Here is a 20025-nt window from a genome sequence, read left to right on the forward strand (position 1 = left end):
AATGCTTTCTCATTAGGATATTTCACTTTGTAAGATTTACTTCAGTTTTTTATATATATTTTTCCTTATTTATTGCATTTCATTTTGCCAAATGAATACAACTCTTAATGAAAATAAAAAATAGTTAACTGCAAATAACCAACTATCTTTTTCATATCCAGATCAGTTCAGTCCTTATAGGTAGAACAAAACAGTACAGAGCCCTCCATTTTTTGTGTATGTCAGCAAGCCTTTCCAATTTTTTTAATATGTCTGCATTCCCTCAAAATGTTAGGAGATAATCCCCATTTGGGGGTAGGGAAGAGGCAAATGGCATTACAAGCCAGTTTCTCCCTTAAATTGGAATAAGAGGAGAGAGAGAATTTCTCCGAGTTGACACTTGCAGAATTTCTTTTGACTTCTTCTGCCGAATTCAGTCTCCAGAATTCTCCCAAGATTCTTATCTATTTTGGAGGGACCTACTAGAGGCTGCTAGGAACTCCTTTCACCATAGAATCCCCCTCAAAAGCCCAGTTCTCCAGTGTATAAGGGAAAATTGCATAAGTACATTATGGTTGTTTCCCCTGTGAGAATGGGAGGATCTAGCAGAAACCCAGTTGTCCTGCCCTACCCTTTCCAAGCCTGCAGATTTTAAACTCCACCAAGGGATATCCATGGTGTTAAGATGGTAGAGAGGTGGCAGGGACATCTATGCCTGGAGGGCCCCTTCTGTGTGCATAGCTCCAGGGAGTGATCTGGTATGGTATCTTAGTTTATCAAACCAATTAACCTCAGGGCAGGGATCATAGTTTTCTAGGCCTGGTCTACACTACAGGGTTAGGTCGAATTTAGCCACATTAGGTCAATTTTAAAATGAATGCGTCCACACAAACAACCCCATTCCGTCGACTTAAAGGGCTCTTAAAATCGACTTCTGTACTCCTCCCCGGTGAGGGGAGTAATGCTAAAATCAACCTTGCTAGGTCGAATTTGGGGTAGTGCGGATGCAAATCAACAGTATTGGCCTCTGGGAGCTATCCCAGAGTGCTCCATTGTGACCATTCTGGACAGCACTTTGAACTCTGATGCACTAGCCAGGTACACGGGAAAAGCCCTGGGAACTTTTGAATTTCATTTCCTGTTTGATCAGTGTGGCAAACTCCGCAGCACAGGTGACCACGTAGTCCCCCCCAACAATCGCAAACAAGCTCCAGCATGGACCAAAAGGGAGACACTGGATCTGATTGCTGTATGGGGAGAAGCATCTGTGCAGGTCGAACTCCGATCAAAAAGAAGAAATGCAAATATATTTGCCAAAATCTCACAGGGCATAGTGTAGAGATGCCACAACAGGGACACACAGCAGTGCTGTGTGAAAGTTAAGGAGCTTAGAAGACAAAAAAAAAAACCCGCACTCACAATGACATGTTTTCTAAGCTCATGCAGTCCTCCTGCACTGATAGGGTACAGCTGAATGCATGGAGGCATTCAGTGTTAGAGGCTAGGAAAGCATTAAGTGAGCACAAAGAGCAAAGGCAGGGCGTGAAGAGCAGAGGCAGGAGGTGATGCTAAGGCTAATGGGGGAGCAAACGGACATGATAAAGAGTCTGGTGCAGCTGAAGGAAAGCCAACAAGAGCACGGACCCCCTGCTGCATCCATTGTAGAACCGCCTGACCTCCTCCCCAAGTTCCATATCCTCCTCACCCAGATGCCCCAGAATGTGGTGGGGGGAGGCTCTGGGCACCCAGCCACTCCACTCCAGGGGATGGCCCAAGCAACAGAAGGCTGTCACTAAAACAGTTTGATTTGTAGTGTGGCTACAATAAGCAATGTGGCCTGGTCCTTCCCTCCTCCCCCACCCAACCCGGGCTACCTTGTCAGTTATCTCCCTTTTTTTGTTTAATAAAGAATGCATGGTTTCAAAACAATAGTTACTTTATTTCGAAGGGGGGAGGGTGGTTGGTTTGCAGGGAATTAAAATCAACAAAAGGAGCAGATTTGCATCAAGGAGAAAAACAACAACTGTCACACCAAAGCCCGGCCAGTCATGAAACTGGTTTTCAAAGCCTCTCTCATGCACAGCGCACCTTGCTGTGCTCTTCTAATAGCCCTGGTGTCTGGCTGCTCAAAATCAGACACCAGGCGATTTTGTCTCAACCTCCCACCCCGCCATAAACGTCTTCTCCTTACACTCACAGATATTATGGAGTTCACAACAAGCAGCAATAACAATGGGAATGTTTGGTTGCACTGAGGTCTGACCTAGTCAGCAAACAGCACAGTGAGCTTTTAAACATCCAAAGGCACAGTCTACCACCATTCTGCACTTGCTCAGCCTATAGTTGAACTGCTCCTTACTACTGTTCAGGCTGCCTTTGTACGGCTTCATGAGCCATGGGAGCAAGGGGTAGGCTGGGTCCCAAGGATAACTATTGGCATTTCAACATCCCCAATGGTAATTTTCTGGTCTGGGAAGTAAGTCCCTTCTTGCAGCTGCTCAAGCAGCCCGGAGTTCCTAAAGATGCCAGCGTCATGCATCTTTCCCGGCCATCCCATGCTGATGTCCGTGAAACATCCCTTGTGATCCGCCAGTGCTTGCAGCACCGCTGATAAGTACTCCTTGCAGTTTACATACTGGTTGGCAAGGTGGTCTGGTGCCAAGATCGGGATATCCGTTCCGTCTATCGCCCCACCACAGTTAGGGAAACCCATTGCAGCAAAGCCATCCACTCTGACCTGCACATTTCCCAGAGTCGCTACCCTTGATAACACAACGTCAATAATTGCATTGGCTACTTGGATCACAGCAGCCCCCACAGTAGATTTGCCCACTCCAAATTGATTCCCGACTGACTGGTAGCAGTCATGTGTAGCAAGTTTCCACAGGGCTATCGCCACTCTCTTCTCAAGTGTCAGGGCAGCTCTCATCTTGGTATTCCTGCGCTTCAGGGTGAGGGAAAACAACTCGGAGTTCCAGGAAAGTGGCCTTACACATGCGAAAGTTTTGCAGCCACTGTGAATCATCTCATACCTTCAACTCTATGCAGTCCCACCAGTCTGTGCTTGTTTGCCGGGCCCAGAATTGGCATTCCACTGTATCAACCTGCCCCACTGCCACCATGATGTCCCAATTGCCACAGCACATGCTTTCAGGAACGTCTGTGTCCATGTCCTCATCAAAATCGTCCTTGTGCTGGCATCTCTTAGCCCAGTTCTGCGTATACTGCAGGATAATGCGCGAGGTGTTTACAATGCTCACAACAGCAGCGGTGAGCTGAGCGGGCTCCGTGCTTGCTGTGGTATGGTGTCTGCAGGAGAGCAGAGTTGCAGCGGAAGCGGAGGATGACGACAGATGCCACAAGAAGAGATATTTATACAGAACGACGAGGACCTGCGAGGTGGATTCATGGCACCAGGAGAGCAGAGTTGCAGTGGATGACGACAACATGGAGAAATTTGCTATTGAGATGGAGTTCATTTACAAGAGCAGGAGAGCAGAGTTGCTGCGGAAGCGATGGATGATGATGGTTAGCAGTTGTACTGCATCGTCTGCTGACAACAACACCCAGGACATAACAGCAGTGGTGACGGTGAGCTGAGCTGAGCGGGCTCCATGCTTACCGTGGTATGGTGTCTGCACGGAAAAAAGGCACGAAACGATTGTCTACTGTTGCTTTCATGGAAGGAGGGGCGCCTGATGACGTACCCAAAACCACCCGCGACGATGTTTTTGTCCCATCAGGCATTGGGAGCTTAACCCAGAATTCCAATGGGCGGCAGAGACTGTGGGATAGCTACCCACAGTGCACTGCTCTGTAAGTTGATGCTAGCCACGGTAGTGAGGACGCACTCCGCCGACTTAATGTGCTTAGTGTGGACATACGCAATCGATTTCTAAAAATTGACTTCTATAAAATCGACCTAACTTCGTAGTGTAGCCATACCCTCTCGACACTAGTGCAATATTACTTCAACTTGTTTTATTATTAATACTGCCATGTTTAGCAATAACTATTTTAAACATTGTAAATATTATAATGAACCACATACTATAGATGAAGGTCTTAATTCAAGCGTATGTGCTTGAGTGCAATCCTGAATCAGGCCAACAGCAGTAATGTGAACAGAGAAATCAAGGGTCCAGTCCTGCTAAGCCTTGCCCTTTAACTTTAATAGGTCAAACTTGCATATGAGCGTGAAAGAAAACTGGGTGGTAATATTGAGTGGGGGGGGTTTCTGTAGCATTTTAGTTCATTGTAAAGGAGTATAGCAGTATTGCATGCCACAGTGACTGACTTGAAAAGAAGAATGTACTCAAGATTCTAACTCTTATCACAGGTTCCTTACCACTTCTCAGTAATAACTATGCAGATTTGATATTCCAAAATAGTGGATGGGATCTGCCATGCTGCTAAACTATAATATGCTTTTTACAGAAATAAAATCCCTTTGCTAAATAGGGACAGCTGGCTAGTATAAGAGGATCTGCAGGTAGCACCAGCTGTCTCTTCCCTCTGACAGTTAGTGCCACACCCTAAGATATACTGTTCCAAATGGATGGTTTTTGTTTGTCTCTTGTAGTATACACGTGTGATTTTTCTTTTTAAAGGTGGGCAGAATATTGGAGTAAATCACATACCATCTACACAGTGTGACAACTGGGTTCGGACAAGCAATGGAGGCCATTTTGCTTCACCAAACTATCCTAATTTGTACCCACCAAACCAGGAGTGTATCTACATTTTGGAAGGTACTAACATCCTCTTCCTCCTTTGGTGTATTGTATTCTTACTGTTGAAAGTATAGGAAGTGGAACTGTTCTGCTATTCTGTTTATATTAAGTAAAGTTACTTGGACGATATTGGTAATATGTTCATTTGCTTCTGCAGATGTTAGGCTGAGTAAGGAGGGGACACGTTTGGGCTGCAAAACAGTAACTACAAATTCCTGGAATACTTAAACATTTATGAATTAACACAAAGCCCTTATTTAGTGACAGTTAGGGATGTATCAGGTCCCTCCCAAATCCTTGAAAGCATAGAAATAACAAGTTTAAAGGAGAAGTCTTTAGCTTTCCTCCCCACTGTCACATCATCCACAGCAGGGGTCTCCAAACTTTTTGAATCACGCACCTCCAGGGCCAGCTCTGGGGAAGCAAAAAAAGAGCTGCAGCTGAAGACGGAGCAGGGAGAGCCGAGCAGCCGCTGGTGTGCCGCCGAAGACTGAGCTCCCCCTGCTGTGCACCCCCAGGGAGAGTCTTGCACACCCCACTCTGGAGACCAATGATCTACAATACTAATGCACTCTGAAAGGGACACTCTGCCATCTCCACCACTTCAAAAAGACAGTATCTATCCCCATCTTCATCCAACTCGGTGTCACACAGAATCTCAAAGCTGACCTTGTGCTCGCCTGTATCCACAGGGAGACACGCATCTGACTGTCCTGTAGCCTGTTCATTTGCAGATTTAGGGTGCTTCAGTGTGGCTGAGCTCCCCGTTAAGGTTGTGTGTGACGGGGCAAAAAAAAAATCCCATTAACTCAAAAAATGTACTGCAGTGAGAGTTTGCTGAATAAGGACTGCAGGACTTGGGCCACACTGAACAGATTCCTCTCATAGGGATTCATATAAAACCAGTTAAGTCCATAGAAGGACCCCCACTCACCCCCGCACTGACTTCAGTGGGATTGTCCTCAGACCTCTAGTGATGAAACTAAGTATTCCTGTGTCACTGCAAGTCTCCTTTACAATATCCTGTGGTGAGTTTTCAGTTTCAGTGGCGTCTTAGCCATAAGTATAGTATATTTGGTTTTCTCTTGAATGCATTTATGGTCCTTTGTGTCTTATTTATGACTGAATATACTTTGAGGCAGATATTCTGCCATGCTCTGATCCCTTTGCCCTGCACAGGCCACGTGGAATGTGCTGAGACTGGCCACAGACTCCTAGCGGGAAATTTCCCTGGCATGAGGGAGTTCCCAACAGGCAGAGAGCGGGTTCCTCTGCCTCCCTCCCTACAGCTCTCAGTGCAAGGATGTGGAGGGGGCATGGGCGAGTACAATGCTCTCCAGCAATTTTCAGGTGGTATATAGTCCCTTAGGTATCACTGCCAGCTGGTAGATGTTAAAGCAGCTCCTTGCTTCTCTACTCCACAAGTCAAAGTCTAAAAGATTAATTTGGTATAGTATATACCTAGTGTGACTTGAGGTGCCTAGGTTAGCCCACAATGAAAATACCCAGGGCAGGCTGCAAAAAGGAGAGCAGATTCTCCCAAAATTGGTGGTTAACATTGTCGTTAGATTAACCAACCAATTACACGCCGTGCTCCTGATCCATCACGCTGGTTATCAAGAATCTTTTAAATCACACAGCCCTCTTTATTGCATCCCAATCTCTGGCTCCCAATCAGCAAATAGGTCCAGTAAAGTGAGAAGTTGTTTGTTTAAAACTCTACTCACTATACAGAATGTTCTTCTGATCCCCAAAGGGCCAGCCACTACTAGTTTGCCAGGTCACTACTAGTTTGGATCTTACCCAAAATACCACGCTGCTAGCCAATCCTTTACTATCTAAAATAAAAGTTTATCATAAAAGAAAGGAAAGAGGAGTGTTGTTAAATGATGGAAAGCAATCAGATACATACATATGACTTCAGAGTCCATATATAAGATTTTTAGCAGCATTGGTGAGTTGGCTGGCTTGTGAAGTCCCTCTGGAACACATCCAAAGGTTGGATGGGTCACTCAGTCCTTTATTCAAAGGACCAAGATATTATTGATCTTTGTAGAGAAGTTACTCCAGAGGTGAGAAGCAGGATTGAAGACAAAAAGGCAGCTGCATTTTCTCCATTTTTTATCCTTTGCCATGTGGCTTGTATATCCTTTGTCCCAAACACAAGCTCACAGCATATGGGCATGGAAAAGAATGTGGAGTCCCCTGTCCACAGGCATGTTCCTACGTGTCCTGCTGACTCATAGGTGTAGGTAGCCCCTGGCTTCTTCTTGATTGCTTCATGGCTCATCGAGGGCAGGCTGGATATTGCTGATTCCAATCTGTCTGGGGTGTCACCCAGAAACACAGCACAAATTTGAGATTCAAATATATCTCATATATTAAGTTATAATAACTCAGGATACAAAGATGATATATATACATATAAACAAGATTATCATATTTAGCTAATTAATTTTCCACTGATACCTTACATGGCATATCTTGTAAGATTCATTGCAACTTTGTGATATTGGTATCAAAAATTTTATAAATGGTCACCCATATTCCATACAGTGTTGTTGCTAGAACAAAGAATTTTCAAACTATACACAGAGTAGGTGGGCGCCACAAGAAAGGCACAAAAAAGAACCTTGGGTACTTGCACTTTGTGCCTGATGAAGGGCCTGATTCAAAGCCCATTGAAGTCAGAGACTCCCTTTGACTCCATTGGGGTTTAGATCAAGTTCCTGGGTGTCGAACTTTAGACACCCACATTTGAATAATGAATGTGTATATGCATCCTGGTGTATATTGTAGGTGCTATTTAAACTCTCAGTAAAGATTCAGTTACGAAAAGAACTATTGAGAGTCACCTTCCACCCATGTGGTTGAAGAGTTTGAAAAACAGTGAGTTGGAAGAAATCTGGGCTTCATTTTCAGAAACATTTGACTAATGAACACCAAGGACCCAGCCGTCAGTCAAGACCTCCTTTTCGACTCCCTCCCCGCCCATCTTTTTCCCCTTTCTCTCCCTGCCTTGTCTGTGTTATCTCCCCATTAGTTGTAAAATACTGACTTATTTGATTTTTGTAGTTTAATACTAAGGCTGTTAAAATGTGTTTTGTGTATGTATGTTAGAGGTGATAATTTTAAGCTTTTTGTGGGGGGTAGAGGTCTTTGTGATGTTTGTATTAAAATAATAAAAACCTTACAGCCTACTGAAAAAATGCAAAGGTTACCTGATTATGCAGAAGGCATTCTAATTATACAGGGTGTCAGTTACTTCAGTAAGCTTACTAGACTGACTTTGAGAAGTGTCACATGCCTCTGATTTTTACACTTTTTTGGGGTTTTGTTGCTTCATTATTTCACTGCCTAGTGTCAGTGTTTCACACATTATCAATTAATACTGTGTTGAAACTTTTATTGTGTTGTAGCTGCTCCACGCCAAAGAATTGAGTTGACCTTTGATGAACCTTATTACATAGAACCCTCATTTGAATGTCGATTTGATCACGTTGAAGTTCGAGATGGACCTTTTGGTTTTTCCCCTCTCATCGATCGTTACTGTGGTCTGAAAAGTCCTGCACTAATTAGATCAACAGGGAGGTTTATGTGGATAAAGTTTACTTCGGATGAGGAGCTAGAAGGAGAGGGATTTCAAGCAAAATATTCGTTTATACCAGGTAAAGATACCTTATTAAATAGCTTCTTACATCGTCTAGTTGTTGTTTTTGCTCAGACAGAATTTCAAACTAATATCAAGGTACAAATTCAAGACTTTAAAATCTCAGTTCCATCTACTGCCATGAACTCAGTAGCTGTTTATACTGGCAGTTTGGAGCTGTATTTCGTGACTGGTATAGCTGTGAGCAGGGTTAGATAACATGGTGGCTAAAAACATCTGAGCACTGTCAACCCTACAGCTTCCTCTGTTGCTGAAACTGGGGGAGCTAAACCTGGTGGAAAATTACAGGCCCTAATTTTCAGAGTAAAGAGGTCAATGCTGAGGGCTTTAGGGAATTCTCCCACAGTTGTTCTACAACCAGCACAGCTCTATGGGTGCTGTAGTAGGAATGTTAGTGTAAACTAGCCGCTGGAAATTTCCCCACCATGTCATCTCTGTTAGCTTGACGTGATGTCAAAGACGACAGCGGCAGCCAGTCTACACTACCATTCCAAACTTTTTAGCACGGGTGCGAGAATAGCACTGAAGGAATGCACAAAGAATCCTAGGCATAGCCAGTCTGGGAGTGGAGGGTGCTCAGTACCTCATAGTGGTTGCACAGCACCTGACCGATTTAGTCCTTTAGTCTGTGATGTGGACTATGCCCATCTCATGTCGTCTTGTTTAAAGAGATACTAAGTGGACTGAACTAATGTTTGAAAATTGGTTACTGAGACTATGTGGTAACTCTTTAAACATATTAAAATTGGTATCCATCAAATCACTATTGATTATTTCAGAGCTTCATAATAAGATCTGACACGTTTTCACATGGACTCAAGAGTTCTTAACATTTGGTCAAAAATCCACATTTGTAAGGATGCCTCAGTTGGTCCATTTGTGGTCCTTTTCAGAGCCACCTTAATCTGTGAAGAAAAACATATGTGTATAATAGTGTAAATATGTATTTTTTTCCAAAGAGGGCAACATGCCTATGGAAGGCATTAGTCTGTAGCCCTGTCTACACAAGCAATTGTAAATCATGGTAAGAACCTGGAAACAACAGAGCATAATTGCTGATTCACAGCTTGTATACAGCCTATCTAACAACTCTAAGAATGGTAAGAGTTTTATTTACCACACAATCACTTTCCGTAATAGCACTAAGCTAACCCAGTCTTGAGAACTTCCTCACAAACATAGTTTAAGAAACTGAACACGATAAAGAAATTTAAGATGGCTTAAAAGAGGGTAGCAAGGCTAGCGTTTAAACTGTGCTGCTTTCTCCAATATGCATCATATTAGTCAAAAGCTAGGGCCATGTTGTGGCTTCTAAGCCATCATTTACATGGGGCAGGAATAGCAGGGAGGATATAGCATGGAAGGGCTACCTCAGCAGCTGTAATGAGGCATACAGACTGTCTCTGAAGGTGCTAGAAGAAGCATGTTCCTACTTGCTGCCTCCTTTTAATGTGTAGCATATAGTCCCTCTGCAGGCTTCAGACCAGTAGCTCAATCTGTGTGCAATGGGCCCTAGTTCTCTCCCCTTCCCTGCTTATGTAAAGTGATAGGATTAGTGCAGCTTGCACTCAAGGAGCTCAAGAATATGGATTCTGCTGTCTCCCTGTGCCAATGCATCTTCCCTACACCCTCTTTGATCCTGAGCTGTGTGCCCCTGACTAGAGGCAAACAGAATCTGGTACCAAATGTACCAACTAGGGCAGGGGCCTGCAAACGTTTTGGCCTGAGGGCCGCATCAGGTTTCGGAAATTGTATAGAGGGCCGGTTAGGGTAGGCTGTGCCTCCCCAAACAGCCAGGCGTGGCCCCGCCTCCTGATGTGTGTCCCCCCGTCCCCCCCATCTACCCTCCTCTGCTTCTCGCCTCCTGAGGTCCCATCCGTCCCGTCCCCCCCACTCCCCATCCACCCCTCCCTGTCCCTGGAACCCCCATCCTTGACTGACCCCCACCACCCCATCCAACCCCTCCTCTCATTCCTGATTGCCCTGCCCTATTCAACCCCCCCTTCTCCCTGACCACCTCCGGAACCCCTGCCCCTAACTGACCCCTGCCACATCCAACCACGCCTTCTCCCTGTCCCCTGACTGCCCCCCCCCGGACCCCTGTCCCCATTCAACGCCCCCCCGCCACCTCATCCAATCTCCCCTCCTTCCTGACTGTCCCCCACCGGGACCCCTACCCCCATTCAACCCCCCTGTTCCCCACCCTCTGACCGCCCAGACCCCTGTCCATGCCCCCCCAAAACTCTCCTGCCCTCTATCCAACATCCGCCGCCCCCTTACCGCGCTGCCTGGAGCACCAGTTGATTGTAGCCCGGCTGGAGCCAGCCACGCCATCATGCAGCACCGAGCACTGAGTCAGGCCGGGCTCTGAAGCTGCACTGCCCCAGGAGCTCACCGCACCGAGTATTGTGTCGGTGGTGCGGCGAGGTGAGGCTGTGGGGGAGGAGGGACAGCAGGGGAGGGGCTGGGGACTAGCCTCCCAGGCCAGGCAGGAGGGTCGGCCTGCGGGCCGTAGTTTGCCCACGTCTGGACTAGGGTATAATCTCAGGCATGCAAAGCTGGAGAAAATGGCTTAATGGGCTAAGCATCAGCTTTTGAAATACGTAGATTCTCTGGAACCGTGGTTTCAAATCCTAAGAGTGTTGACTCAGCTCTTCGTTCTGCTGAGCAGATTTGAGCACATTATGGGGGCGGGGCGGAGAAGAGGAATATTTTGGTTGCAAGCTCATTTAAAAAAAAAACAAACTGAGGTTATTTCTGCTCTGTGTGGAAATAAAGTTCCTATGGCACCTTTGGTGAGAGAGGATTTGATCTAATGTCCTTGTGCAGAATGCTCTGCTCCAGGTGGCTGTATTTTAGATACTGTACATATAGTTATAAGCACTTTAGGATCCTTTGGGACCAAAAGCAAAATATAAATGTCAGCTATTGCGACAAGTGTTATTCACAGGTGTAACTGCTTTATGTTCCCTCTCTTTCCCAGACATGCCCTTCATCTCCAGAATCATAGGAAAATATTATACATTAGTATAAGTGTTCAACAGAACTGTTTTCACTCTTCTGTGGATTTAGTTTCTCGTGCTGTTCTGATTAGCATGGGTCACTAAACCTTTGGGAACCGTGTGGGATGTGCTAAAATGTTCTTGCAGGGGTTGTATGGATGTGTGCGCCAAGCTACCTTCCAAAGCAATTGAACTAATATGTCATTCTCAAAACCAAGTTAGCTTAGTGCTAGCAAGGCTCGGGCTTGTATTCTAAATCTGCCACGCACATATTTATTTTTGTGGTGGACTGTAAAAGAACCATTATATTCTGTTTTCATTCTTTTACATTTTCACAATATGTTTAAATATTTAAAGTACCAGTGACAATGAACAAAAATCAGAAAAAGAAATTAAGCCTCACAAAACACTTAAATGACACTAAGTAATTGACTTAAATTCACAAGGAAGAGCAAATTCAGAAAGGAGGTTGAAACTCTGACTTGCAGAGGTTTCCCTACAGTGAACATATGTGCCAGACTATATAGCTCAATGGTAGTGGGCAAGGATGGAATTTTCCGAACTGTCTTAAGTATTTAAGTCAATCAGGATTTATGCATTTTTTGTTTAACTGTAAATCCCTTTTATAGATAAAGGCCCACACAAATTCTGCGCCTTGAGCTCAGTGGGAGCAGGATTTGGTCCAAAATGGACATGCAGCCATTGCATGGGCAAACACTAGCATCTGCACAATAATAATAGATTACCATTTGCCCACACACTTTGTGGAGCTGTTTGTGGACTGGAACACTGGTGTACAAAAATTCAGGTTTTGCCTGTGCAACACATGCACATGTAACTTGCAAGGCTCACCTGTTGAGTTGTGTGTGGGGAAAAATACTAAACTGCTCATGAAAATGTGAGTGCTTGCACATGCAATAGTGCATGCTCATTTTGGACCAAATTCTGGTTCCACTGAAATGAAGAGACAAATGCTGGAGCTTTCTGTTGCTCCTCTGCTGTGGACCTCTTTGGAAAAATCTGCTCTGAACTCATTAGCAGTACAATTTCCAGGCAGGTATGTATAGAACACAGTTCAAGAGAAACCTAGGGCTAAATTATGTCCTTAGATGCATGTCTGTGGCTACCAGTGACATCAATGGGAGACGTGTGTATCCAAGGGAAAATCTTGGTCCTTGTTGCTTGTTTACCCTTTGTTGTAATGTTCCTGAGTAACTAGTAATTCCAGAACTCTGATCTTGCAACATCAAATTGAACTAATAAACCTCTTCTACCTGATGCTGTACAGAGCTATTTATATACCCTTTGATCCTGCAGTCTGATGTGCACAGGTATATCCCTGTGCCCTTGTGGAGCTCTGTTGATTTTAGTGTAAGCCAGCACAGGTGCAGGGATCCATCAGTGCAGATCAGGTTATAGGATTAGGTGGGAATAAAAAACAAAGGAAATTCTAGTGTGGTGTTAACCACCTCCATTATATTAGAAATATTAAACCATCTTAGTGAGGTATGGTCATGTATCATGGAATCAAGCCTCAGGTAACAAGAGTATCACATCTCTCCCATTGATTCAATATCTGTTCTAGCACTTGATATTTTGTGGTGTGTTAGGAAATAGATTGTCTCTAGATTGTGTTAAACCTTGAAGTGATTCTCAACTGCCAGCCCCAATGATTTGTGACTTCTTTTGTTGCAGATCCAGACTTCACTTACCTAGGAGGTATTTTAAATCCCATCCCAGGTCTAGTATTACAATACCAATTTATTTGTACATGAAATTTTTAATCAATCTCATGTTGCATTTGATAGCAAGTTGTATGTTCTTTCTAGACTGCCAGTTTGAGCTTTCAGGAGCTGATGGAATAGTACGTTCCAGTCAAGTAGAACAAGAAGAGAAAACAAAACCTGGACAAGCAATTGACTGCATATGGACAATTAAGGCTACTCCAAATGCTAAGGCAAGGCCATTTATATCATTAAATATATAATGGGCTTCTAAAGCCCATTAGTAATAGGGAATGGTCATTAGTAATTATTTACAAAATGTCTCACTTTCATTTAAATTAATTAGCTATTGGCAGTTGAGGAAATTAAGATAGATACTTGTTTCTGAAATAAATGTAACTGCAGGTCCATTGATGCAGCTACTGTTCCCGGACCTGAAATTTATAATGTTCAGACACTTTGATAATTTTATGGGTTACATGTTTAAAGGGCCTGCAACTTGGCCTCCAGTTTAATGGGCACAGTTAGCTGTAGACAAAGGGTAGTCTTAGGTAATGTTTGTTACCTGATATGTGAGCAAAATCGGGAATTTGTAGAACCTCTATACCTGTGCCTACAGAACTGGAGTCTGTGTATAGAAAAAAGAAAAGGAGTACTTGTAGCACCTTAGAGACTAACCAATTTATTTGAGCATGAGCTTTCGTGAGCTACAGCTCACTTCATCAGATGTATACCGTGGAAACTGCAGCAGACTTTATATATACACAGAGAATATGAGACAATACCTCCTCCCACCCCACTGTCCTGCTGGTAAAAGTACAGATACAGACAGACATCATCTTCCTTTCCAAATGCAAACAGATTAAGCTATTACCAGCAGGACAGTGGGGTGGGAGGAGGTATTGTCTCATATTCTCTGTGTATATATAAAGTCTGCTGCAGTTTCCACGGTATACATCTGATGAAGTGAGCTGTAGCTCACGAAAGCTCATGCTCAAATAAATTGGTTAGTCTCTAAGGTGCTACAAGTACTCCTTTTCTTTTTGCGAATACAGACTAACACGGCTGTTACTCTGAAACCTGTGTATAGAAACAGAGTCCTATTCCACTCCAATTAGTCAGTGAGAACTTTGCCATGGGATTCAGTGGGAAAAGAATCAGGCCTGCTAACAGACATATACCATTGAACCTCCTTTCTAAAATTGGTCACATTTGTAGCATGTGGGAATCTTATATATTCAGTTTGTGGATTACTACATATGAGTGTGTCACTGAAGTTTTACCATCTTATGCATTAACCAAGTAACTGTTTCTGAGATTCTTCTTTGAGTATGTGTCATTGTAGCTGTACTTGTGCCTAATGCACACAAGACTGGATTCTTTCAATAGCCGTGGCAGTTAGGGTCGAGCACAGCCCCTGTGCCTCCTCGTCCTCCCGTAAGAGGGCATAAAGGGTGGAGTGGCTGTGTCCCTCCCTCCGCTCTCATACTCAACATGGCAGGGAGACAGAACCCGGTGAGTGTCCAAGCTGCAATATTCTAAAATTTTCTTTCACCAAATTTATGAAGAAATCTTACCTTCACACTCTCAAAACATGGAAGGAGATTTATATAAATGCTAATCCTCCTGTGCAGAGGGGCAAAGTGCATTGCACCAACAGCCATGCCTCATGTTGGACTTCAGACCCTGGCCATCCTATGACTGACTGACTGATCTCCATCAAGGTCGATGTCTCTTTTGCATAGAAGTGATCCACCTTTTCTTCCAGGGCTTATAAATGCAGGTACACTTGGCTCAAACTACAGCTGCTAGATCAGTCCATGAGGGCCACTTTGAGCTCACAGAATGCTCCTCACTCAGAAGACTGTCTTCCTTGTGGCTGTCTCTTCAGCCAGCAGAGTAAGTGAGCTTCAGGCGCTTATGGCTAGATACCTACTGCAGTGTTTCAGAGCGAAATAATGCTAATAAGACATCACCCAAAATTAATTCAAACCAAAACCACACAACACAGGAGAAAAGTTGCACACACTAAATGTATCCAGGACTTTGGTTTACTCCTGTCAATGTAATGAAGCAATCAGACTATTGTCCCATCTTTCTGGCTATAGCCAAGGTAATCTCATCACAATGACTTGCATTGAATTAACTATTTTGAATCTCACTGTTAGACAGTTGGTGTACCTCACCCACCGAACATCAAGGCTCACTCCACCTGCTTCAGAAATGTATAAGTATCAGAATTTTATATGCAATGCAGTGCTGTGGAGTAAACCACTGATCTTGCTGGAATTTAGCTGGTAGGTTAGATGCCAAGTTCAGGAGAGCAGTACACAATTATTGTTCAATAGATGCAGCAGGAACTTTATCCTGAGGGGAATGGGGATACTGCTTACTAGTCCCCTACAGTGCAGTTCAAGCTGTAAACAGTTTCTTACCCTACACTAATTATGGTTCTTCAAGATAATGTAGGCAGTGTGGATCCCATGACTCTCCCTCCATCCTCACTTTTAAAGAATCCTATCTCAAGCACACCTACAGTGGGATCCACACTGACTACATCTTGAAGAACTACAGTTCCTATAGGGTAAGTAATAGCTGTTTAAGCTGCATGCCTACTTGTGATAGGATAAAAAATAGCATGATGCAAGAAAAAAAAATATAGGGAAAGGAAGTAAATGTTCTCTACCCTATTGGAAATAAAACCAGTTGTTGAAGGTCAAGGGGGCTTGATCTTTCAGGGTACTGAGCACCCTCAACTCCCAGAAGAATTGAGGGTAGCCAGCACTTTGTGGGATTAGACCCAGGGTGCCAAATATATCTTCTGTGGTACATATGCAAGAGATATAAATATTCTTCAGTAGAGCTGATCAGAAAATGGGTGGTGTCTTTCCCTCCCCCCAAAAAAATGGACTTGGGTTTTCAACAAACCTTTTTTTTGGCTGAAACCTTTAGCAAAAACTCAAGTTTTTCACAGAAAACAGACACTTTCTTTAATTGAGTTGAAAAATCAGTTTAGACAGAAAACTTTCCAACAGCCCTAGTTCTCCAGCTTCCCAAATAGTACCAAAAATAACTACCTAAACCATAAGAATAATAGGGGACAAGAGAGTCGGGTAACAACAGAAAAAAATAACTTTATTGCACGTTTTGAGGAAGTGACTCATAACTCCCAAAAGCTCTATCCTGGAGTGAGTTACAGAAATTGTCATTCCAGAAATGATTTTTCAAAAATCTTTTTGTCTTGTTTTCTATTTGGAGTACTCCATGCCTAAATTATTTTAATAATTATTGAATGTTGCTTAAAGCCAGTTCTGTAGTTGAGTGGCTCTTGAGACTAGATTATTTTTCTAAATGATTTGAGCTTTACACTTATTTTTAAACTGTTGTGCTAAAAATTGGTCTCCTGAGTTCTGGTTTTGACAGGATTCTGACATTGAACAGTTGTATGGAGCAGCCTTGGGTGTTTTGTCCTTTTATGAGAAAAAGAAAAAAGGTTTTCAATTTCCCAAATTTGATTTTATTTTTTTTGTAATAAAAAATAAATCTGAAAATTGACGGTCACTGAAGACTTTATAAAAAGCTTATGCATCATTGATATTCTGAAATAACCTTCAAGGATTCAGAAAAGTTCTATAATATATTAATCAACATTCTAATGAGGAAGCCTCTAATAGTATTAACTTCTCTGTGGGCAGCAGAAATCCTGAAAATTCTTTTCAATAGGCACAGAAACCAGATGCATCTTTCACTGAGCAGAAACTTTTTGGAAAAAATTGTGCCCTTGATTTGTGTACACAGCACAGAGCAAGGGTGCAACATGAGTGCTAGCTTGAGTATTAATGTTTTATTCCTTCCATTATAGTTTCACAGCAGGAATAAAAATCCAATTAAGCAATAGTTATGAGAGTTACATATTTCAGCTAAATGCTGAGCACCTGCAGCTCTGTCTGACTTCAGCGGGATATGAAGTCAACAAAAGCTACAGTTGCTGTAATAATGGGGGACAGCGAGGAGAGACATGAAACACTCACCTAAATGGTACTTTACAATTTGCAATACTGAGCACAGACTGAAGTAGGTTACAGTGAAAAAGTTTCAGATATAAACTACTAGAGAGAGTATTTTCTCACATTAAGGGGGAAAAAAATATGGGAGACACTGGCTTTCAAACATGGTGCGTAAGGGGCATACTACCAGCATTTTGCCTGTGAAGAACACTGGGAGTTACAATGGCTTAGGGTGCTAGGGGGAATACGTACTAGCCTGCTACCCATTAAGTTGCTTGTGGGCCTTGCTACTGTTTAGAGATACCCTTAGTGTACTGCAATAAGACACCTGCAGCTGACCTGTGTCAGCTGACTCAGGTTGTATGGCTATATAAAATTGCAGCAGAGACCCAGAGCCCTGGCTGCAGCCCAAGCCTGGATATCTGCATTGCAATTTTATAGCCCCAAACCCAAATTTGCTGACACAGGCCAGCCACTGGTGCTTTATTGTAGTGTAGACATACCCTAAAAGTTTCGTAGCGCACTTTGTTTGAAATGGCAGTATGTCAAAACAAACAGCAATATGTGAAAGCACGCTACAGAACTTTTAGTGCCCAGTGGCAGGGTCTATACAACAACTTAATGCATGGCAAGCTCGTGTCCTGTACATTCACACCCTGGTTTGCAGCTCACCAGGTCTCTGTGCAGATAAGCTCTTAGTATGGTTTAAGGATGAAGTTTTTAAAAGCACTAAATAACTAAGGAGCACAAGTCCAAGTGACTCTCACTAGTCCCTTTAATACTTGGGGGAGAGGGGAAAGAAGGATTTTCAAAGGAACTTGTCATTCTGATGTAGAAACTTAAAAGATTTGTATGCAAATAAACCATGATTTTTTTTTTACTTATAAAATCATGTCACACTTATTTCAGGAAAAATAAGAATTGTTCTACCAGATCAGATCATTAATCTGAGTCAAGTAATTTGTTTATCACAGTAGCTGGTATCAGAAGACGACTTAGAGAAAGGTGACAACCTCAAGTGGGCAGTTCTGGAATAGCCTGTCCCTATGAGAAGCTTATTTCTAACTCCACATCAAGCAGAGGTTAGCTCATGCCCAGAAATCTCCTCAGTTGTTCCCTTTACTCCTTGCAAGTTCAGCAAATCTACAAAGGCTCACAGGTTTCTGCTGCAGATGCACCTGAAGGAAAATAGTTTAAAATTTGTCTATTTGCACTTCAAATTCCACCTTAGTCTTCCTATTCCTTATTATGTATGGTCTGCTGTAATATATGGTTCTCATTCTTGTCTTTGGGTTGGATTTCCAGCCTCTGAGGGATACCAGTTTGGCTCACATAACCTCTTGAATCTTACCCTTCAACTCTAATCGTTCGTGTTTTGCATTCCTGCTTCTATTTAGGTTGTGTCTGCCTCCATGCTGAGTTTAAGGACTTGTTTCCTTTTTTTTGACTTTAGGATTCTTCAACTAGATTTCTCTGGTTTGTTTTTTTAAATCAGTCTTTCTAAAGTTCAGAAACCTTCCACAGAAAAAAGCCTTTCCCAAAATCCTGAAAAATAAAATTCATGCATTCTTCTTGTATATTGCTTACATCTGTTCTAGAATGTGCTTGAAAGCAGCTCTCTTCAGCCTGCACCATTTTTTGTATTACAAGCTTTGCTTTTCTTGTACGCTTATGTAGAGAAAACAAGTTAGTCAATTTTCATTGGGAAGTTCTTGTCATTTATTGATACTTAGGATAAAATAATTGCAAATAATATTCCATAATGATGTCATTTTGTGAGGGAATCACTGGTTCTGAAACTGTAAGCATACAATACAAGAGTTTGTGAACTTGGAGTTTCGTGCCTATACAAGGACGACAGAATACTGTGTAATCCAGGTCTACGGGGAGGCTAAGAGAAAAATTCTGTCCTGTTTTATTACTAAGGCATTCTGTTTCTCTTTTCTTAGAGGTTGTGGGGTTTTGTTTTAAACAGATTTATTTGAGATTCCTGGACTACCAAATGGAGCACTCAAATGAATGCAAGAGAAACTTTGTAGCTGTGTATGATGGAAGCAGTTCCATTGAAAACCTGAAGGCAAAGTTTTGCAGCACAGTAGCAAATGATGTGATGCTGCAGACGGGAACAGGAGTGATACGGATGTGGGCAGATGAGGGTAGCAGACTCAGCAGATTCAGAATGCTGTTCACTTCATTTGTTGATCGTAAGTACATCCTCCGTTATCTTAGTGGCCAAGCGCTGAATGTATTTCAGAAAAAGCATCAGCTTTGTGTTATATGAGCACCAGGCATAACAAAAAAGTTGATTCTCAGTTCACACACCCCCTAGTCAGAGGGGAACAGAATACTCACTTGATTATTATTCATGGACACTGTTCCTAGGGGAAGATTTTCTCATAAAGGCCTGCCTTACATTTGAACCCAGTAATAGCCAGTTTCAGATGCTAAGCCTTTTCTTGCGAGGAGTTCCATAGCCAGGGTCCTGCTCTTCCCCACCATCTGATAATCTAAATCTGGATTCCCCCTGCTGCGTTGCCTGTGGAGCAAAGTTCTCTTAGATAGTGAGGGAGCCTTTGAGTGAGTTAGGTCCCAATCTGTTAAGGACTCCATAGGTTAAGACCAGGATTGTGAATGCTGTTCTGAGATTCTGTAGGGATTGCATGTAAAAAGTTTAATGATGATGCTTGCGACACTTATGATTCAAGATGTTTTAGGTGGGACAACATTTAATAGTAGGTTAATATACTACCCCTTATTCTGCATACTTTACCCCTAATCTGGATGAGTTGCATAGCCTCAGTCTGTTCCCATGTGGACACACATCCATATCACACCAGATAATTTGAAACAGTTGGCAGGCTCACTACAAGAGAGGCCAGAGCTTGGAACTGTAGAGCAGGCATGAGGTAT

General features: G+C 43.0%; 2 protein-coding genes across 4 annotated transcripts in view; one reads left to right on the forward strand and one right to left on the reverse strand.

Moving 5' to 3' along the window:
• The window catches only part of NETO2 (neuropilin and tolloid like 2), a 50253-nt gene that overhangs the window by 18329 nt on the left and 11899 nt on the right, over window positions 1-20025 (forward strand). For 2 of the 3 annotated variants that reach the window (XM_048870606.2, XM_048870604.2), the window contains exons 3-7: window positions 4590-4730; window positions 8132-8380; window positions 13080-13124; window positions 13214-13341; window positions 19091-19319. In XM_048870606.2, coding sequence (XP_048726563.1) covers window positions 4590-4730; window positions 8132-8380; window positions 13080-13124; window positions 13214-13341; window positions 19091-19319 — 792 coding nt within the window. The remainder of the gene's footprint in view (window positions 1-4589; window positions 4731-8131; window positions 8381-13079; window positions 13125-13213; window positions 13342-19090; window positions 19320-20025) is intronic. The other variant, XM_048870605.2, reaches the window with a different exon arrangement.
• The window catches only part of LOC125620766 (borealin-2), a 143515-nt gene continuing 125387 nt past the window's right edge, over window positions 1898-20025 (reverse strand). The window contains exon 11 of the transcript XR_012664573.1: window positions 1898-3614. The gene's annotated coding sequence lies outside the window, so the exon portion shown is untranslated. The remainder of the gene's footprint in view (window positions 3615-20025) is intronic.

Source organism: Caretta caretta, chromosome 12 (genome assembly GCF_965140235.1).
Source record: "Caretta caretta isolate rCarCar2 chromosome 12, rCarCar1.hap1, whole genome shotgun sequence".
Classification (NCBI taxonomy): domain Eukaryota; kingdom Metazoa; phylum Chordata; order Testudines; family Cheloniidae; genus Caretta; species Caretta caretta.